Source organism: Tyto alba, unplaced genomic scaffold (genome assembly GCF_018691265.1).
Source record: "Tyto alba isolate M040663 unplaced genomic scaffold, T.alba_DEE_v4.0 Super-Scaffold_2, whole genome shotgun sequence".
In the NCBI taxonomy this organism is placed as follows: domain Eukaryota; kingdom Metazoa; phylum Chordata; class Aves; order Strigiformes; family Tytonidae; genus Tyto; species Tyto alba.
The window spans coordinates 607,969-623,744 of record NW_024881282.1 but is presented as its reverse complement, the minus strand read 5'-3'; the positions used below and the strand labels follow the sequence as shown (position 1 = coordinate 623,744).

Sequence of the window (15,776 nt, the reverse complement as noted above, 5' to 3'; positions counted from 1 at the left end):
CTCCGAGCCCCCTGCCCCCCCCAAGACGCGTTCCCACACGGCCGCCGATGGGGGGGGGGGGGTCAGGCCGCACACAAGCGGGATCAGGCAGTGGATCAATCCTCCGCCCCCCCCACACCAGAGGGGGGACCCCAGCCCTGGGGAAGGGCCGGCCTCGCCCCCCTGCAGCCAGCACATCCCCCCCCAGCCCCGTGCACACAGGTGATCCGTACCGTTTTATTCTGGAATCTTACAGAAGTCGAGGGGGGGGGGGGGGAAGGGGGTCAGACCTTCACCGGGAAAGGGTGGGGTGTCAGATCCAGTCATTAAATTACCAGGGATTAAATTAGCAAGAAAAACCAAAACTGCTTTGTCTCAGGAGAAAGTGCCCAAGTGCTGCACGTGGCCAGGGCTGAAGCAACACTCAGCTGGAGTGGGATGGAGCTGCGGCGCGTGGGACACGGACAGACCGTGGGACACGGACAGACCGTGGGACATGCCCCCCCCCTCGGCCCGTGCACCCAAACACGCACCCGCACCCACCCGGCCTTTGGTCCTCGCTTCGAGTCCCCCCGCAGCTCCCGGCAGCCATCACCCAGGCGTCGGGGCGGAGAGGGGCCTGTACCCCGTTAGCAGCAGCGCGCAGGGGCCCACCCCCCCCCTCGATGGGGCTGGCAGGGGGTCCGGGGGTGGGGGGCTGGAGGGGGCTGGGGGACAGGCACACCGCAGCCCCGGAGGTGCCCACCCTGCGCATGGGAGTGTAGTGTGAGGCTGGGGGGGGGTTGGGGGGGGGCAGCCCCTGGGCCCGCTGTGGGGGGAGTGCAAGAGCTGCCCAGGGAACCCCGGGAGGGAGACGGAGCGACCCCAAAACTGGGAGAGGGGGGCAGGAGCCCCAGCTGCAGCGGGTGGGGACCCACAGCCCCCCCCCCACCCCGGGGATGTGGGGGGACACCCCCGGGGCCATCCCCACCGGAGCTTTGTCTTCATCTGGAAGGAAAGCCGCTGCCGCAGGGCGGGGGTACCCTGGGGCTTGGGGGGGGGGGCACGCTCCCATCCTGCCCCCCAGGGAGGCAGAGCGAGAGCTGTGGGGGGCATCCCGTCCCACCCACAGCGCGCAGTGGGGCCCGGGGTGCGTAGCCCCAGCCAGGGAGGCATCTGCTGCCCCACCGGGCTGCCGGGGGGGGTGTCGGGGTGGGGGGGCGCTCCCGGCTGTCATGCCGGGGGTCTGTGCTAAGGGACCGTGACTGAGCGGGGCAGGGCCAGACTCTGCCCCGGAGGGGAGGCAGGAGAGGGGAGCCCCGGCCTCTCAGGGCTGCAGCCTCCCGCTGCCCCCCACACCGGGCTGCCCCCCACACCCCCCCCCACCAAGCTGCAGCGGGGCCCACGCCATGTGTCGTGTCCCCCCCCCCCCCCCAATAACCCCGCGAGCGCTCGCAGAACTCAGGTCCATGGTGCCCCCCCGGGGCAGAGCACGCGGGGGCGGGGGGCTCACTGCTCCTCCAGCCAGGAGGGCTTCTCAGCACCCGGGGTCTTCAGCTTGATGTTGAACTGCTTGAGGGTCTGCTCCAACTGCTGCTGGTTCCCGGCGAAGTAGGCAGAGATGGCGTTGTGGAAGAGCAGCAGCTGCTTGTGCATCACCTTGATCTGGGAAGAGCCGGGGGGGGGGGGGTTCAGCCTGCAGTGAGCTGGCACCCCCCCCCCCCCCAACCCCCCCAGAGAAGGGGCGGGGAGCCGGGACACGGCCCCCACCTAGCACAGGAGGGGAGGTCGGGACCACCGCCGGCACCTCCCAAGAGCTGGCCCCGACAGCCGGGAGAAGGCGGCCTGGCAGAAGCCACGACAGTGAGAGGGGGGGCAGAGATAGTCCCCCCGCTGCCTGTGCCCCCCCCCGGGTGCCCACCCCGACAGATTCTGGCAGGCGGCTGCAAGGCAGCACGGCCAAGGGACACGACGAGTGCACGGCCGCCCCCCACCCTGCGCCCCGCGGCCCCCTCCCACCTTATTCTCCTCCAAGAACTTGAGCTTGATGGCCACGTCAGCACGCAGCTTTTCGTACTTGTCCTTGTGGCTCTGGAATTGGCTCTGGGCCGCATCCAGCCGGCACAGGGTGCTGGCGTCCCGCGGGCCCATGCTCAGCTCCTCCAGGTCCGTGCGGTACGCGTCGTACTCCAGCCTGCGCAGGGACGGCCGGTGTCAGAGCTCCGCGGGGGCCCCCCCCCCGGGGAACCCCCCGGCCCGCCGTTCTACCTGGCCGTCTCGTACTGCTTCACCGTCATGAGCGTGTCCTCCATGGTCTTGTTCACCAGCGTGTTGATGCTGGAGACGAAGAAGTTGACAGCCCCCAGTAGCGTCTCGCCGTTCTTGCAGAGCAGTTTCTGCGTTTCCGCGTTGTAGCCAAACTCCTCCTGGGAGAGGAGGGGAGTCAGCGTCTGTTCCAGCAAGGACCCCTCCCCTCCCCTCCCGCATGCCCAGAATCAGCCCAGCGGCCCCAGAAAGGTGCTGGGACACAGGACAGGGCCCCAGGAAGGTGCTGGGACACGGACAGGGCCCCAGGAAGGTGCTGGGACACGGGACAGGGGACATGGCCCCAGGAAGGTGCTGGGACATGGGACAGGGCCCCAGGAAGGTGTTGGGACACAGGACAGGGGACACAGCCCCAGGAATGTGCTGGGACAGGGACACGGCCCCAGGTAGGTGTTGGGACATGGGACAGGGCTCCAGAAAGGTGCGGGACACGGGACATAGCCCCAGGAAGGTGTTGGGACACGGGACAGGGCCCCAGGGAGGTGCTGGGACACAGGACAGGGCCCCAGGAAGGTGCTGGGACACGGGACACAGCCCCAGGAAGGTGCTGGGACACAGGACGGGGACATGGCCCCAGGAAGGTGCTGGGACACGGGACACAGCCCCAGGAAGTTGCTGGACATGGGACATGGGACAGGGCCCCAGAAAAGTGCTGGGACATGGGACATGGCCCCAGGAAGGTGCTGGGACACAGGACAGGGGACATGGCCCCAGGAAGGTGCTGGGACACGGGACACAGCCCCAGGAAGTTGCTGGGACATGGGACAGGGCCCCAGGAAGGTGCTGGGACACGGGACAAGGACATGGCCCCAGGAAGGAGTTGGGACACAGGACACGGGACAGGGCCCCAGGAAGTTGCTGGGACATGGGACAGGGCCCCAGAAAAATGCTGGGACACAGGACGGGACATGGCCCCAGGAAGGTGCTGGGACACAGGACATGGGACAGGGCCCCAGGAAGGTGCTGGGACACAGGACATGGGACAGGGCCCCAGGAAGGTGCTGGGACACGGGACAAGGGACATGGCCCCAGGAAGGAGTTGGGACACAGGACACGGGACATGGCCCCAGGAAGGTGCTGGGACACAGGACAGGGGACATGGCCCCAGGAAGGTGCTGGGACACAGGACAGGGGACATGGCCCCAGGAAGGCGCTGGGACACGGGACATGGCCCCAGGAAGGTGCTGGGACACAGGACAGGGCCCCAGGAAGGTGCTGGGACACAGGACACGGCCCCAGGAAGTTGCTGGGACATGGGACAGGGCCCCAGAAAAATGCTGGGACACAGGACGGGGACATGGCCCCAGGAAGGTGCTGGGACACAGGACATGGGACAGGGCCCCAGGAAGGTGCTGGGACACAGGACATGGGACATGGCCCCAGGAAGGAGTTGGGACACAGGACATGGGACATGGCCCCAGGAAGGTGCTGGGACACGGGACAGGGGACATGGCCCCAGGAAGGTGCTGGGACACAGGACAGGGGACATGGCCCCAGGAAGGTGCTGGGACACAGGACAGGGGACATGGCCCCAGGAAGGTGCTGGGACACAGGACAGGGTACAGGGCCCCAGGAAGGCGCTGGGACACGGGACAGGGCCCCAGGAAGGTGCTGGGACACAGGACAGAGCCCCAGGGAGGTGCTGGGACACGGGACAGGGCCCCAGGAAGGTGCTGGGACACAGGACGTGGGACACAGCCCTTCACGCTCTCCCCCTGCCTCGCAGCCTTCGCCGAGCACCGTTATCCCCAACCTCCCCCAGCTTCTCTCCACCCTGGGCTGCTGGGGGGGGGCAGAGCCGCCCCGGCTGTGCAGCAGAGCCCGGGGTTGGCTCAGGTGGCGGGGAGACTGCGGCACAGGCAGGGGCACGGCATGCAACCCCCCCCCCTCCCCAGCGAGCCCCTGCAGCTCGGGAGACTTCTGGCTGAGGTCTGCGAAGGCATCGCCCAGGGCGTGCTGCGTCTGCACCAGGCTGTAGAAGTGGTTGGTGAGAGCCCGCGCGAGCTGCAGCACGCACTCGTACTTGCGCTTTGTCTCCCGGAGCAGCTCGATCTGCGTTTCCAGCTCCAGGTCCACGGTGCGGGAGCCCCGGCCGAACCGCTCCGAGATCAGCTGCTTGGTGCACTGCGGGGCGAGGGGGGGAAGGTAGCAGGAGCGCCTCGGGTCCCCGCCAAATCCGCGGGGAGGTCCCCGGACACGTCCCCCCACCTCCCTAGCGCAGGGGCTGGCCCGTCCCCACGGCCCGGCTCACCTTGTACGTGTTGATACCCCATTTCTTAACGATGTCAAACTTCTCCACGGCGATGCCACGGACAACTTCCTCTCCTGCGGCCGCCGGGCTGGGGTGGGGCTGGTGCAGCCCGGAGCCTGGAACGGACACAGCCCGGCGCCGGTTCAGCAGGGCAGCAGCACGGGCCGTTCACCCCGCTCCGGGGGCTCAGGCCTCCCGCAGGGCTGCACCGGGGCCCAGCAGACCCCACGCAAACAGACCCGCGGCACGGGCAGCACCGGCCCTGCCCGGGGAGCTGCCAAAGCGCCGGGCTCTCGCCCCGCTCGGGCCCCGGGCCGGAGCAGCTCTCCCCGCCGGCAGCGTTAACGTGCCCCGGTGGCAGCGAAGCTGCTCCTGTGAGCTCTGCCCAAGGGGTCCCAGGCGCTGACCCCAGCCCGGCCACCCCCAGCAGCGTCCTGCCTGACCCCCGGCTCACCGAGCGGGCCCGGGGAGGGAGGGAGAAGGCAACCGGCAGCACCCGGGGGGAGGCACCCGCACAGGTTCCACGTCCCGGGACCCTGGCAGAGCCGTCCTCTCCCCCCCAGCACACCAGACCCCGCTGCAGCTGCCGGCAAGTGCCGGGAAGCTCTTCCTCCTGCGGCAGGCAGCTCGCCCGCCTGCCCGCCACGCGGGGCCCCACGTCCCTGTGGAGGTGCTCGAGGGACCCCAGAACTAACCGGGCGCCCTAAGGAGGGCTGGGGGGGCTGTGGAACACCGGCCAGGGGCTGGGCGGCCGCTGTACCTGCTGAAGCACCGGCCTGGTTGGCCATCCTGCTGGCGGCAGATGCACTGGGGGAGACGGATGGTCCTCGGGGGGGTGAGGTTGGACAAGACAGCCTGGAAACGGGGGGCTGGCAGGCGTTGAGCAGAGAGGGGCAAGAGGAGACGGGGCGGTGCAGCGGGCACGGGGGGCAGGAACGGCCAGGACAGAGGATAAGTGTGCGGGCAGGATGGCAGCAGGGGAGAGCAACGGGAGCGGATGAGTGCGACGCGGAACCAGAAGGCACGGCTGGCTGCCAGACAGACACCTCCTGCCCCGCCGTCAGCTGGGGTCACCGTGAGCTGCCCGGTGCGAGACACAGGGACGGCAAACCGCGGCACGGGCCGCCTCCTCCTCCTCCTGCCACCCGCCCGTGGGCACGGCAGGCCGGCAGTAAACGCTCAGGCAAACCCGCTCGGCTCCAGCCTAGTGCAGGGCGGAGTGGTTGGGGTCAGGCTGCTGCCGGGGAGACACGTGGGGCGAGAGTCGGGGGGGGGGGGGCAGACACTGAAATGGGACCACGAGGGACTGAGCACAAGAGGCGGCTGTGCTAGCTGCCCCAGCTTGGCCCAGTCCAGCCCCAGTGACTCTCGCTGTGCCCAGGCAGAGCTCCTGGGGGGCACGGAGCGGCATTGCCCCAGCGCTGGGGCTCGCCTGCCCACGGCGCAGCCCGGCAGGCAGGACGCTCGCAGCCGGGCTCTGCCACGGCCCCAGGATCGGCTCGAGCGACGAGACGAGGAAATCAGCGGAGAGCGCGGGGCTCGGAGCCGGCCCCGGCCCTCACGGCACAGCCCCAGAGCTCCCCAGCACCGCAGAAAGGACGGGACACCCACGTCCTGCCCCGGCACCGGAGCTGCCGCGCCTCAGCACGGTGTGAAGCCCAGGCGGCCACAGGCGTGGGGTGCCCCACGCAACCGGCCCCACGGGGGAGCGCCCACGGCCCAGCCCTCCCCGGCAGCTCCCCTGTGCCGGAGCACCGGAGGAACGGGGATAGTGGGGTGGCAGCCCGGCTTGGCCAGCCCGTCGGCGGGGAAGAGGGGGAGGGAGCCGCCGTCCCAAGCGATGGAGCTTCTGCCTGCACACAGCACCCTCAGTGAGGCCCAGCACCACCGCAGGCTGTGCCCCGGCACAGGGACTGGGCCGTGCCCCGGCTCGAACAGCACGCCTCCTTCCCCGCGAGTCCCACAGCCCAGCACCGAGGCCAGCCGTGCCCCCCCCCCCTCCCCCAGGGAGCGGCGCTGCCCTCAGCAGGGACCCCAGCACCCCCCCCCGCGCTACCTTTGATGGCGCCGGTGGGGATGATGCCCTCGGCCGTGCCCCCGTAGCCACCAGAGACGATGCTGGTTTCGTTGAGGTTGGGTCCCGACACCATCACCTGCTGCAGGTCCTGGGGCGGGGGGGGGGGGAGCACAGGCGGCTGAGGTGGGGGGCTGCGGAGAGCCCAGACCCCCACCCCCCCCCCTCCCCAGCCCGCGCCCACCTGGCCCCGGGAACAGACCTGCTCCAAGCCGTCGTCCTCGGGCAGACTGCCCGCGTCCCCGTTGCTGCTGATGGGGATCTCCATGGTGGCCGCCTTGCTCATGATCCCGTCCGACATCCTCAGGGCCTGACAGGGCACAGATGCTCGGCTGGAGTCGGGGGGGGGGGGGGGGTCTGCAGCCGGGACCCCCCGCAGCCGGGACCCCCCGCAGCCGGGACACGGGGTCCCGCGGGACGGGCCACCCCGGCCCTGCCAGCCCCACCGCCGCGGGTCTGGGGAGGTGGGCGGGGGGGGGGGGGGCCTGTCCCCCCACCGGGACCACCTGCAGCCCCTCGCCCGGGGCGGGGGGGCCGTGCCCAGCCCGCTCCGGGCACACGCCGGGGAAGCGGCTCCGTTACCGGGGGGGCGGCCGGGCCCCTCCCCGCTCCAGGGGGGTGACCCCACAGCAGCCACCGGCCCCGGTGCGGGGGTGGGGGAGGCACCCACGGCACAAACGGCGCCGGCGGCTCCTTTCGGGGGGGGGGGGGGGGGCCCAGTCCTGCTCCCCTCGGCACGGTCGCGGCGGGCACCGGCCCCCCCGGCCCATTCTCCCCCGGTTCTCCACCCGGCCCTCCCGCCCCGGTCCCCCTCGGCTCCCCCCGTTCCCCCCCCCCGCCCCGGTTCCCCCGTTCCCCCCGCCCACCTGCGCCCGGCCGCGGCCGGGCCCCCCCCCGCTCGGGAGCCGCGATCCGCCACGGCCCGGGCCCCACCGGAAGCCACGTCAGGCCGCGAGCGGGGGCCGCCGGGACACCGACCGGACGTGGCGTCGGCGGCGGGCGCGGGCCGGGCGGAAGCGGGGCCGGAAGTGGGGCGGAAGCCGGGCGGAAGCGGCGCTTCGGCCGGGCCCGGGGAGGCGGGGAAGCGGGATGGAGGCGGGGGCCGAGCAGCAGCAGCAGCAGCTCCGCAGCGTGAGGGCGGCGGGGACGGGCCGGGGGTGCCGGAGGGTCCCGAGGGGTCCCGGGGACGGGGGGTCGGGCCGGGGGTGCCGGAGGGTCCCGAGGGGTCCCGGGGACGGGGGGTCGGGCCGGGGTGCCGGAGGGTCCCGGGGGGTCGGGCCGGGACCGGGCCGGGGTGCCGGAGGGTCCCGAGGGGTCCCGGGGACGGGGGGTCGGGCCGGGGGTGCCGGAGGGTCCCGGGGGGTCGGGCCGGGACCGGGCCGGGGGTGCCGGAGGGTCCCGAGGGATCCCGGGGCCGGGGGGTCGGGCCGGGACCGGGCGGGGGTGCCGGAGGGTCCCGAGGGGTCCGGGGCCGGGGGGGTCGGGCCGGGACCGGGACGGGGGTGCCGGGGGGTCCCGAGGGATCCCGGGGACGGGGGGTCGGGCCGGGGGTGCCGGAGGGTCCCGGGGGGTCGGGCCGGGACCGGGCCGGGGGTGCAGGAGGGTCCCGAGGGGTCCCGGGGCCGGGGGGTCGGGCCGGGACCGGGCCGGGGGTGCCGGAGGGTCCCGAGGGGTCCCGGGGCCGGGGGGTCGGGCCGGACCGGGCCGGGGGTGCCGGAGGGTCCCGAGGGATCCCGGGGCCGGGGGGTCGGGCCGGGGCCGGGGGGTCCCGGGGCTGCCGCGGGGTGCCGGGACGAGGGGCTCCCGGGGCGGGGGGTCCCGGGGGTCGAGTCGCGGGTGCCGGGGCCGAGGGGTTGCCGGAGGGTCCCCATGTTTCCGGGGGGTGCCGGGACCGGGGTTATCGCCGAGGGCTGACCGTGTGCCGGTTCCCCCCCCCCCCCCCCCCCCAGCTGCGGGACTTCCTCCTGGTTTACAACCGCATGACCGAGCTCTGCTTCCGCCACTGCATCTCCAACCTCAACTACCGGCTGCTCACCGGCCGCGAGGTGAGGCCCCGGGGGGAGCTGCAGGGTCCAAGGGGCCCCTCGGCCGCCCTGACCCCCCCCCCCAACCTTCCCCTCTCCCTCATCCCACAGGAGACCTGCCTGGACGGCTGCGCCGGGAAGCTGCTGCGCTCCAACCACCGCCTGATGAGCGCCTACGTGGCGCTGATGCCCGCCATCATCCAGCGCCGCGCCAGCCACGACGAGGCCAGCACAGCCCCATCGCCCCGAGACGGCCCCCCGGAACCCCCGGCCCCCCCGGCACCGACGGCACCGGGCCCCGGCGGCCCCACACGCGGGGCTGTGGGCACGTAGCACGGCTGCCGGGATGGAGCTGGCGAGAGCAGCGGCGCCGGGGTGATACCGGTCTCCCCGCTCGGAGCGGCAGGTCCCCCGAAACCCAGCCTCGCACCCCTGCGTCCTCAGGGTGCCCGGAGCACCCTGGCAGCCGTCAAGCCCACCACGTGCCGGGGAGGGGGGGCACCCAGAGAGAAGCAGGGGGGTTCCCCCCTCAGCCCTGTCCTCGCAGCGCCGGGCTGCGTGCTCCGCACCCAGGGTGCTTGTACTTCTAGAGAACAGCGTCCCCGTGCTAATAAAACGTCTCCTCGTTAGCGTCTCGGTGCTGACGCCTCGCGAGGGCGAGCAGAGCCCCGCTCCCCGCGGGGGCAGGGGACGCCCTCCCAGGGCTGAGGGTCGGCCTCGCTCATCCCGGGACCCCTCTTGTCCTTGTCCTCGGCTGTCGGCGTCGCGACGGGCAGGCAGCTCTGCCTCCGGCGGGCAGTGCCGGGTGTCCGTTACAGAATTCCGCCCGATGGTGGGTTTCTCTAGGTTTGCTTTTTATTAACAACTCGGCGTTGGGTTGTCGCCTCAGTGAGTGGCAGCGGGTGGGTCAAAAACATCCTCTATATATGCAACTCTGTGACATTATGCAATTAATATTTGCCAAAAGAAATTCTCGGTGTTCTGGGTGTTTTCTCACGAATCCTTGGTTTTCCACTCCTCAGTGGTTCCAAAAGTCCAATACATCTTCCTGTTTCCATTGACTCTTATCATCTCACCTCCGTTCCTCTTCTGTAGCTAGCAGTCGTAGGCAGAAAATTTTTCATTATAGATCAAGGATCATCCTTGAACTTCTGAGAATTATTCAAGTTGCTCTAATAATTCCCACTTAATCTACGTCTAGCCTGTAATAGTTAATTTTTCAATATTGCCTGGTCTAAAAATCAATAACTCTTATATCTTAAAACCAAGATGCACGAGTCCTTTCCTGTCCATCCAGCGGGACTGAGTTAAGTCAGCCATGGCGAGGGCTGTACGTGGGACAAATGAGCACCTCATGCATACTGTGTTATAGAACACCTGCACTCTATTAATCATATCTAAACCAATTCCTAATTGTTAATTATAAATCCAAAATCAATGAGGTTTAAGGCCTAGCTAACGTTTTCAGTGTCTGCACCAACGCCCTGCCAGGGGGGTGCCCCTGACCCCAACCCCGGCTCGGGCTGGCAGCCGCCCGCGCTGGGCTATCAGCAAAGGGCTCAAGGGACCCCCTCCCCTGGAAATATTGGATGGCAAAGGTCCTGGAGGCTGCGGGTGCTGCCAGCTTCCTGCACCTCCTGTCCCGGCCTGCAGAGAGCAGCCCCCCGGCACAGCTTTGCCGGGAGCTTTCCGTGTGCTCTGGCTGGCGGCACGGCCGATGCCGGGTTCCACCAGCAGCAGGGGGGTCACGCTGCACCCCAGAGAGAGAAGGGGTTTGCTGCACCCCAGAGAGAGAAGGGGTTTGCTGCACCCCAGAGAAGGGGGTTGCTGCACCCCAGAGAGAGAAGGGGTTTGCTGCACCCCAGAGAGAGAAGGGGTTTGCTGCACCCCAGAGAAGGGGTTGCTGCACCCCAGAGAGAGAAGGGGTTTGCTGCACCCCAGAGAGAGAAGGGGTTTGCTGCACCCCAGAGAAGGGGGTTGCTGCACCCCAGAGAGAGAAGGGGTTGCTGCACCCCAGAGAGAGAAGGGGGTTGCTGCACCCCAGAGAGAGAAGGGGGTTGCTGCACCCCAGAGAAGGGGTTTGCTGCACCCCAGAGAGAGAAGGGGTTTGCTGCACCCCAGAGAAGGGGTTGCTGCACCCCAGAGAGAGAAGGGGTTTGCTGCACCCCAGAGAGAGAAGGGGTTTGCTGCACCCCAGAGAAGGGGTTTGCTGCACCCCAGAGAGAGAAGGGGGTTGCTGCACCCCAGAGAAGGGGTTTGCTGCACCCCAGAGAAGGGGTTCGCAGCCCCTCGCCCCTTCTCTGCGCCAGCCTCGGCACCCCGGCAGCGGTGCAGCCCTCCGGGGCTCGCCCGAGCCTCGTCCCGGGCACACGGTTCCGGAGCTCTCGGCTGTTCTGCCCCTGCCAGGGTCCCTGCCGCCCCCCGTCCCTGTGCAGGGGGCAGGGGGAGCAGAGCCCCAGCCCCCCCTTCTCGCCGGCTCTGCGGGGACGGTCTCGGTCCTGCCGCGGTGTTGCGGGCCGCCGGTGCCCCAGCCCCTTCCCCAGCCCCCCCGCCTGGGTGGCACCGGCGGTGAGCAGCGGTGCTCTGCACCCCCCGCCCCCGCAGCAAAGTGGCTCCAGGCAGCCCTTTCCCCAGCCCCCCGCCCAGGTCCCTGTGCCCCCGTGAGCCCAGCTCCTCGGGGTGCTGCCCGCGGGGACCCCCGCCCGCCTTCGCTGCCACCCCGCTTCCGCTCACCCTCCATCCCCCGGGGGGGGGGGGCTGATCAATTAATTGTGATTTCACCGGCGTGCTGGCGCGTTCAGCCTGGTGACGTCCAGCCGTTTCTAGAGCTTGCGTGGTGGCTCCAGGCTTCCCAGATCTTCCTTCCTACTTTTATATTTTAATGGTGATTTTCTAGGGATAGGTGTAAATGCAGTCTGACCCGCGGAGTTGCTCGGCCTCGGGCTGCAAGGACTGGACAGGGACTGGCGAAAGCCTCTTTCCTCCAACACTCTTCCCAAAGCACCTCTTTCTTGCAGTTTTCAGAAAACTGGGGTAAGCAAGCTCTTCGCCTGACCCCGCAGAGCCCGTCTTCGGAAGGGTCTGGGCCTCTTCATGAGTTCCCTCTGCTCTGCCTCTGTCTCCCATCAGTTCATTTATTCCCTGGCAGCGGGGACGACGGCTGAATGGCAAAGGGAAGTGTTGGCCATCCCGCAGACCTGCGTGGGTGTGAGGGTCGGCTTCTAGAAGCCCAGGACTTTTCTCCAGTGGCCGGGCATCCCACTCCTAAAAAGCAGCAGCGGGAAGATCCTCGTGGGTGAGAGCAGCTCCTGAGGTGGAAGGGGGATGCCCAAGCGCGGAGGAGGCGGCAGTCCCGTGGAGCCCGTCTCCTCAGCCTGCTCACGCTGGGGCTGCTCGGTGCAGGGTGACGAAAGGGCTGAGGTACTCAGCGCCGTCCTTACCTCAGTCTTCAGCAGTAAAATCAGTTGTTCTCGGGGTACCCACCCCCCTGGGCTGGAAGTCAGGGCAGGGAGCAGAATGAAGCCCCCCGTAATCCAAGGGGAAATGGTTAGAGACCTGCTACAGCACCGAGACACGCACAGGTCTGGGGGATCCACCCAGGGGTGCTGGGGGAGCTGGGGCAAGTGCTCACCAAGCCCCCTCCCATCATTTACCGGCAGCCCTGGCTCAGCGGGGAGGTCCCGGGTGACGGGAGGTCGGCAAATGTGACGCCCAGCTACGAGAAGGGCTGGAAGGAGGATCCGGGGAACCACGGGCCTGGCCGCCTGACCTCGGTGCCGGGGAAGGTGACGGAGCAGATCCTCTCGAGTGCCATCACACGGCACGTACGGGACAACCAGGCGATCCGGGCCGGTCAGCACGGGTTTGTGAAAGGCAGGTCCTGCCTGACTGACCTGATCTTCCGGGACAAGGCGACCCACTTGGTGGGTGAGGGAAAGGCTCGGGATGTTGCTTACCTGGACTTGTGTAAAGCCTTTGACATCGTTTCCCACAGCATTCCCCTGGAGTCACCGGCTGCTCGTGGCTTGGACGGGTGCACTCTTTGCTGGGTAAAAACTGGCTGGATGGCCGTGCCCAAAGGGCGGCGGGGAACGGCGTTAAATCCAGTCGGCAGCCGGTCACGAGTGGTGTCCCCCGGGGCTCGGAACCGGGGCCGGTTCTGCTTAATATCTGCATCAACAGTCCGGATGAGGGGATCGAGGGCACCCTCGGCAAGCCTGCAGGTGACACGAAGTTGGGCGGGAGAGTTGATCTGTTCGAGGGCAGGGAGGCTCTGCAGAGGGACCTGGACGGGCTGGATCGATGGGCCGAGGCCGATTGTGTGAGGTTCAAGGCTCGGGGCCGGGTCCTGCACTTGGGGCACTACAACCCCACGCAGCGCTACGGGCTCGGGGCAGGGCGGCTGGAAAGCTGCCCAGGGGAAAAGGAGCTGGGGGTGCTGGTCAACAGTCGGCTGAATATGAGCCAGCAGTGTGCCCAGGTGGCCAAGGAGGCCAACAGCATCCTGGCTTGTGTCAGCAAGAGTGTGGCCAGCAGGACCAGGGAAGGGATCGTCCCCCTGTCCTCAGCACTGGGGAGGCTGCACCTCCAACACTGGGCTCAGTTTTGGGCCCCTCACTCCAGAAAGACCTGGAGGTGCTGGAGCGTGTCCAGAGAAGGGCAACCAAGCTTCTAAAGGGTTTAAAGCACATGTCTCGTGAGGAGTGGCTGAGAGAACTGGGTTTGTTTAGACTGGAGAAAAGGAGGCTGAGGGGAGACCACACTGCTCTCTATAACTGCCTGAAAGGAGGTTATGGCGAAGTGGGTGTTGGTCTCTTCTCCCAAGTAGCAAGGGACAGGATGAGTGGAAATGGCCTCAAGTTGCACCAGGGGAGGTTGAGATTGGAAATTAGGAAAAATTTCTTCACCGAAAGGGTCATTCAGCACTGGAACAGGCTCCCCAGGGAAGAGGCTGAGTCACCATCCCTGGAGGTATTTAAAAGACATGCGGACGTGGTACTCAGGGACATGGTTTAGTGGTGGGCTTGGCAGTGATAGGTTAATGGTTGGACTCGATGATATTTTCCAATCTAAACAATTCTGTGATTCTAGGAAAATCCTTGATGGACTGGGAGGACTTACAGCAGCATCCCCCTGCCCACTGGAGGGAGCACATCCTGGCAGAGCAGCAGCTAAATCGTAGAATCATTAAAAATCTTCTGGTTTGGATGCAGCACTCACAGCCCGGGGAGGAGGCGGCGCAGGGGGATCTCATCAACGTGTACGAACACCCGATGAGAGAGCGGAGGGAAGATGTGGCCAGGCTCTTCGCAGGGGTTCCCAGGGACAGAATGGAATCACAAAGCCGCCGAGGTTGGCAGGACCTCTGGAGATCACCGTCCCCAGGCCCTGCTCCAGCAGGGCCACCCAGGGATGGCTGCCCAGCACCGTGTCCAGATGGATTTCAAATGTCCCCAAGGATGGAGACTGTCGTGGGTGAAGGTATTAGCACAGTGATCATTGAATAACAAATCAAAATTTATTAATAACTAACAGCACTTGTTCATTAACTGGTTTGAATACGTACAAAGTAATTCAGGAAAATGTTATCATTAAAAATAGCGACTTATCTACAGATTCCAAGATGACAAGATTCACTCTAACTTACTATATGGTGTCTTATGGTACATATATACATGCGCATACACAAACACAAAACATGCAAACACACATGAGACAAAAGTATTTGGACCCAGCAGAATGAAGTACGTACCTACACACACCAGGAGGCAGAGAAAGAGGAAGAGAAGCCAGCTCAAAGTAAAAGTTCCCTCCTCGAGTTTAGGGCGAACACTCACAATGCCTTGGCATTCCTCGACGATAATTGAGACTCGAGTGGGTTGCCCTGGCCCTGGCCTTTCGTCGGCTCTGACAGCAGACGACACCTCAAGGTTTTTGATACCCGAGAGGCGTCCCAGCTCAGGTTTGCTGCTGGTCACAGTCCCGCTGCGAGCCAGGAGAGCTCCAAGGGTCTCCCTTGGAGTCGCAATTTATAGGGTCCAAGACAAGTGACGTTTATCATGTATTTTTGCCCAGGCCCAGCTCAAACGATGAAACATTCTGGGACCTTCCGGCAGTTGCACAAGAATTCGATGAAGGTGCAACTCTGTTATTGTTCTCATTTGATCCCATCCCCGGTACAGGTGTGCCAGGCTGTTGGGAGGTGATGGACTGTTATACCCATTTCCGAGTGGCAGGGAGGAGCCAGGCTCCTTCAAGGGGCACCTTGACGTTCTGCTTCACTGCCGTTAGCAGTCCTGATATCTCCAGGTTGACACACAGCCCCCGGGGGAGGCGGGTGGAATCACACTTGGCAGCCCAGGGGGTGAGAATTGCACCGGCACAGAGACTGTGCCAGGGTTTGAAACGAGTTTCCTGGTGTTCAGATGGAGTTTTGTCCCTGTCGACTTCTTTTGTCCATTGCCTCATCTTGCATTTCTCCCTGTTGAGCTTCATGAGGTTCCTCTTTGCCCATTTCTCCAGCCTCCCCGAGGTCCCTCCGGATGGCAGCACCACCCCCTGAGTGCCAGCCACTCCTCCCCACTTTGTGTCATCTGCAGGCGCGCAGGGGTCATTAACGAATAACGTCACCCAGTGTTAAACAATCCTGGCCCTGGTGCTGAGCCCTGGTGACTCCGTTAGTGGTGTCCGGTCGCCAGACAGACTCCGTGCCACTGATCACAACCCTCTGGGCCCAGCCACTCAGGCAGTTTCCAACCCACCTCACCGGCCACGAACTTAACCCGCACTTCATTACCTTGTCTATGAGGGGAACCAGCACCCCAAGGGTGAGAATCCGTTGCCACAAACTGACATCCAGGAAATTCCGCTTAAACGTAAGAAAAACTTTTTCACTGGGCGGGGCAGCCAAGCACTGGTGGGGGGTTCCCCAGGGCGGCTGTGGGGTCTCCACCCTTGTAGGTGGTCAGCACCCAACTGGCCGTGGTCCTGCACGGCCAGCTCTGGGGAGGGGTTGGACTGGATGATCTCCAGAGGTCCCCACCGCCCTCGGCCGTCCTGTGGGTCTCTGAAATAAGGATGTTTCACCTGCGGGTAAAAACTGGCAGGTCTGAAAATGTAATTATGAAAGGAAAGCATTGTGTGC

The 15,776-nt window shown here is 66.4% G+C and overlaps 2 protein-coding genes across 3 annotated transcripts; one reads left to right on the top strand and one right to left on the bottom strand.

Moving 5' to 3' along the window:
* Positions 1–204: 204 nt before the first annotated feature.
* On the bottom strand, positions 205–7,572 carry ARFIP2 (ADP ribosylation factor interacting protein 2). 2 transcript variants are annotated; one of them, XM_042793477.1, is made up of 8 exons: positions 7,475–7,572; positions 6,811–6,918; positions 6,591–6,699; positions 4,535–4,650; positions 4,186–4,407; positions 2,227–2,384; positions 1,978–2,152; positions 205–1,623 (listed from the first exon to the last, which is right to left on the bottom strand). In XM_042793477.1, the coding sequence occupies exons 2-8, from the start codon at positions 6,907–6,909 to the stop codon at positions 1,468–1,470; spliced, it is 1,035 nt and encodes a 344-aa protein (XP_042649411.1). In that variant the 5' UTR covers positions 6,910–6,918; positions 7,475–7,572; the 3' UTR covers positions 205–1,467. The 2 variants fall into 2 exon arrangements, with proteins under 2 accessions (XP_042649411.1, XP_042649412.1); XM_042793478.1 differs by lacking the exons at positions 6,811–6,918; positions 7,475–7,572 and adding an exon at positions 5,295–5,403 and having other exon boundaries at positions 6,591–6,703.
* Positions 7,573–7,658: 86 nt separating this feature from the next.
* TIMM10B (translocase of inner mitochondrial membrane 10B) lies at positions 7,659–9,602 on the top strand. Its single transcript, XM_042793490.1, has 3 exons — positions 7,659–7,739; positions 8,558–8,653; positions 8,744–9,602. The coding sequence occupies exons 1-3, from the start codon at positions 7,698–7,700 to the stop codon at positions 8,963–8,965; spliced, it is 360 nt and encodes a 119-aa protein (XP_042649424.1). The 5' UTR covers positions 7,659–7,697; the 3' UTR covers positions 8,966–9,602.
* Positions 9,603–15,776: the final 6,174 nt, after the last annotated feature.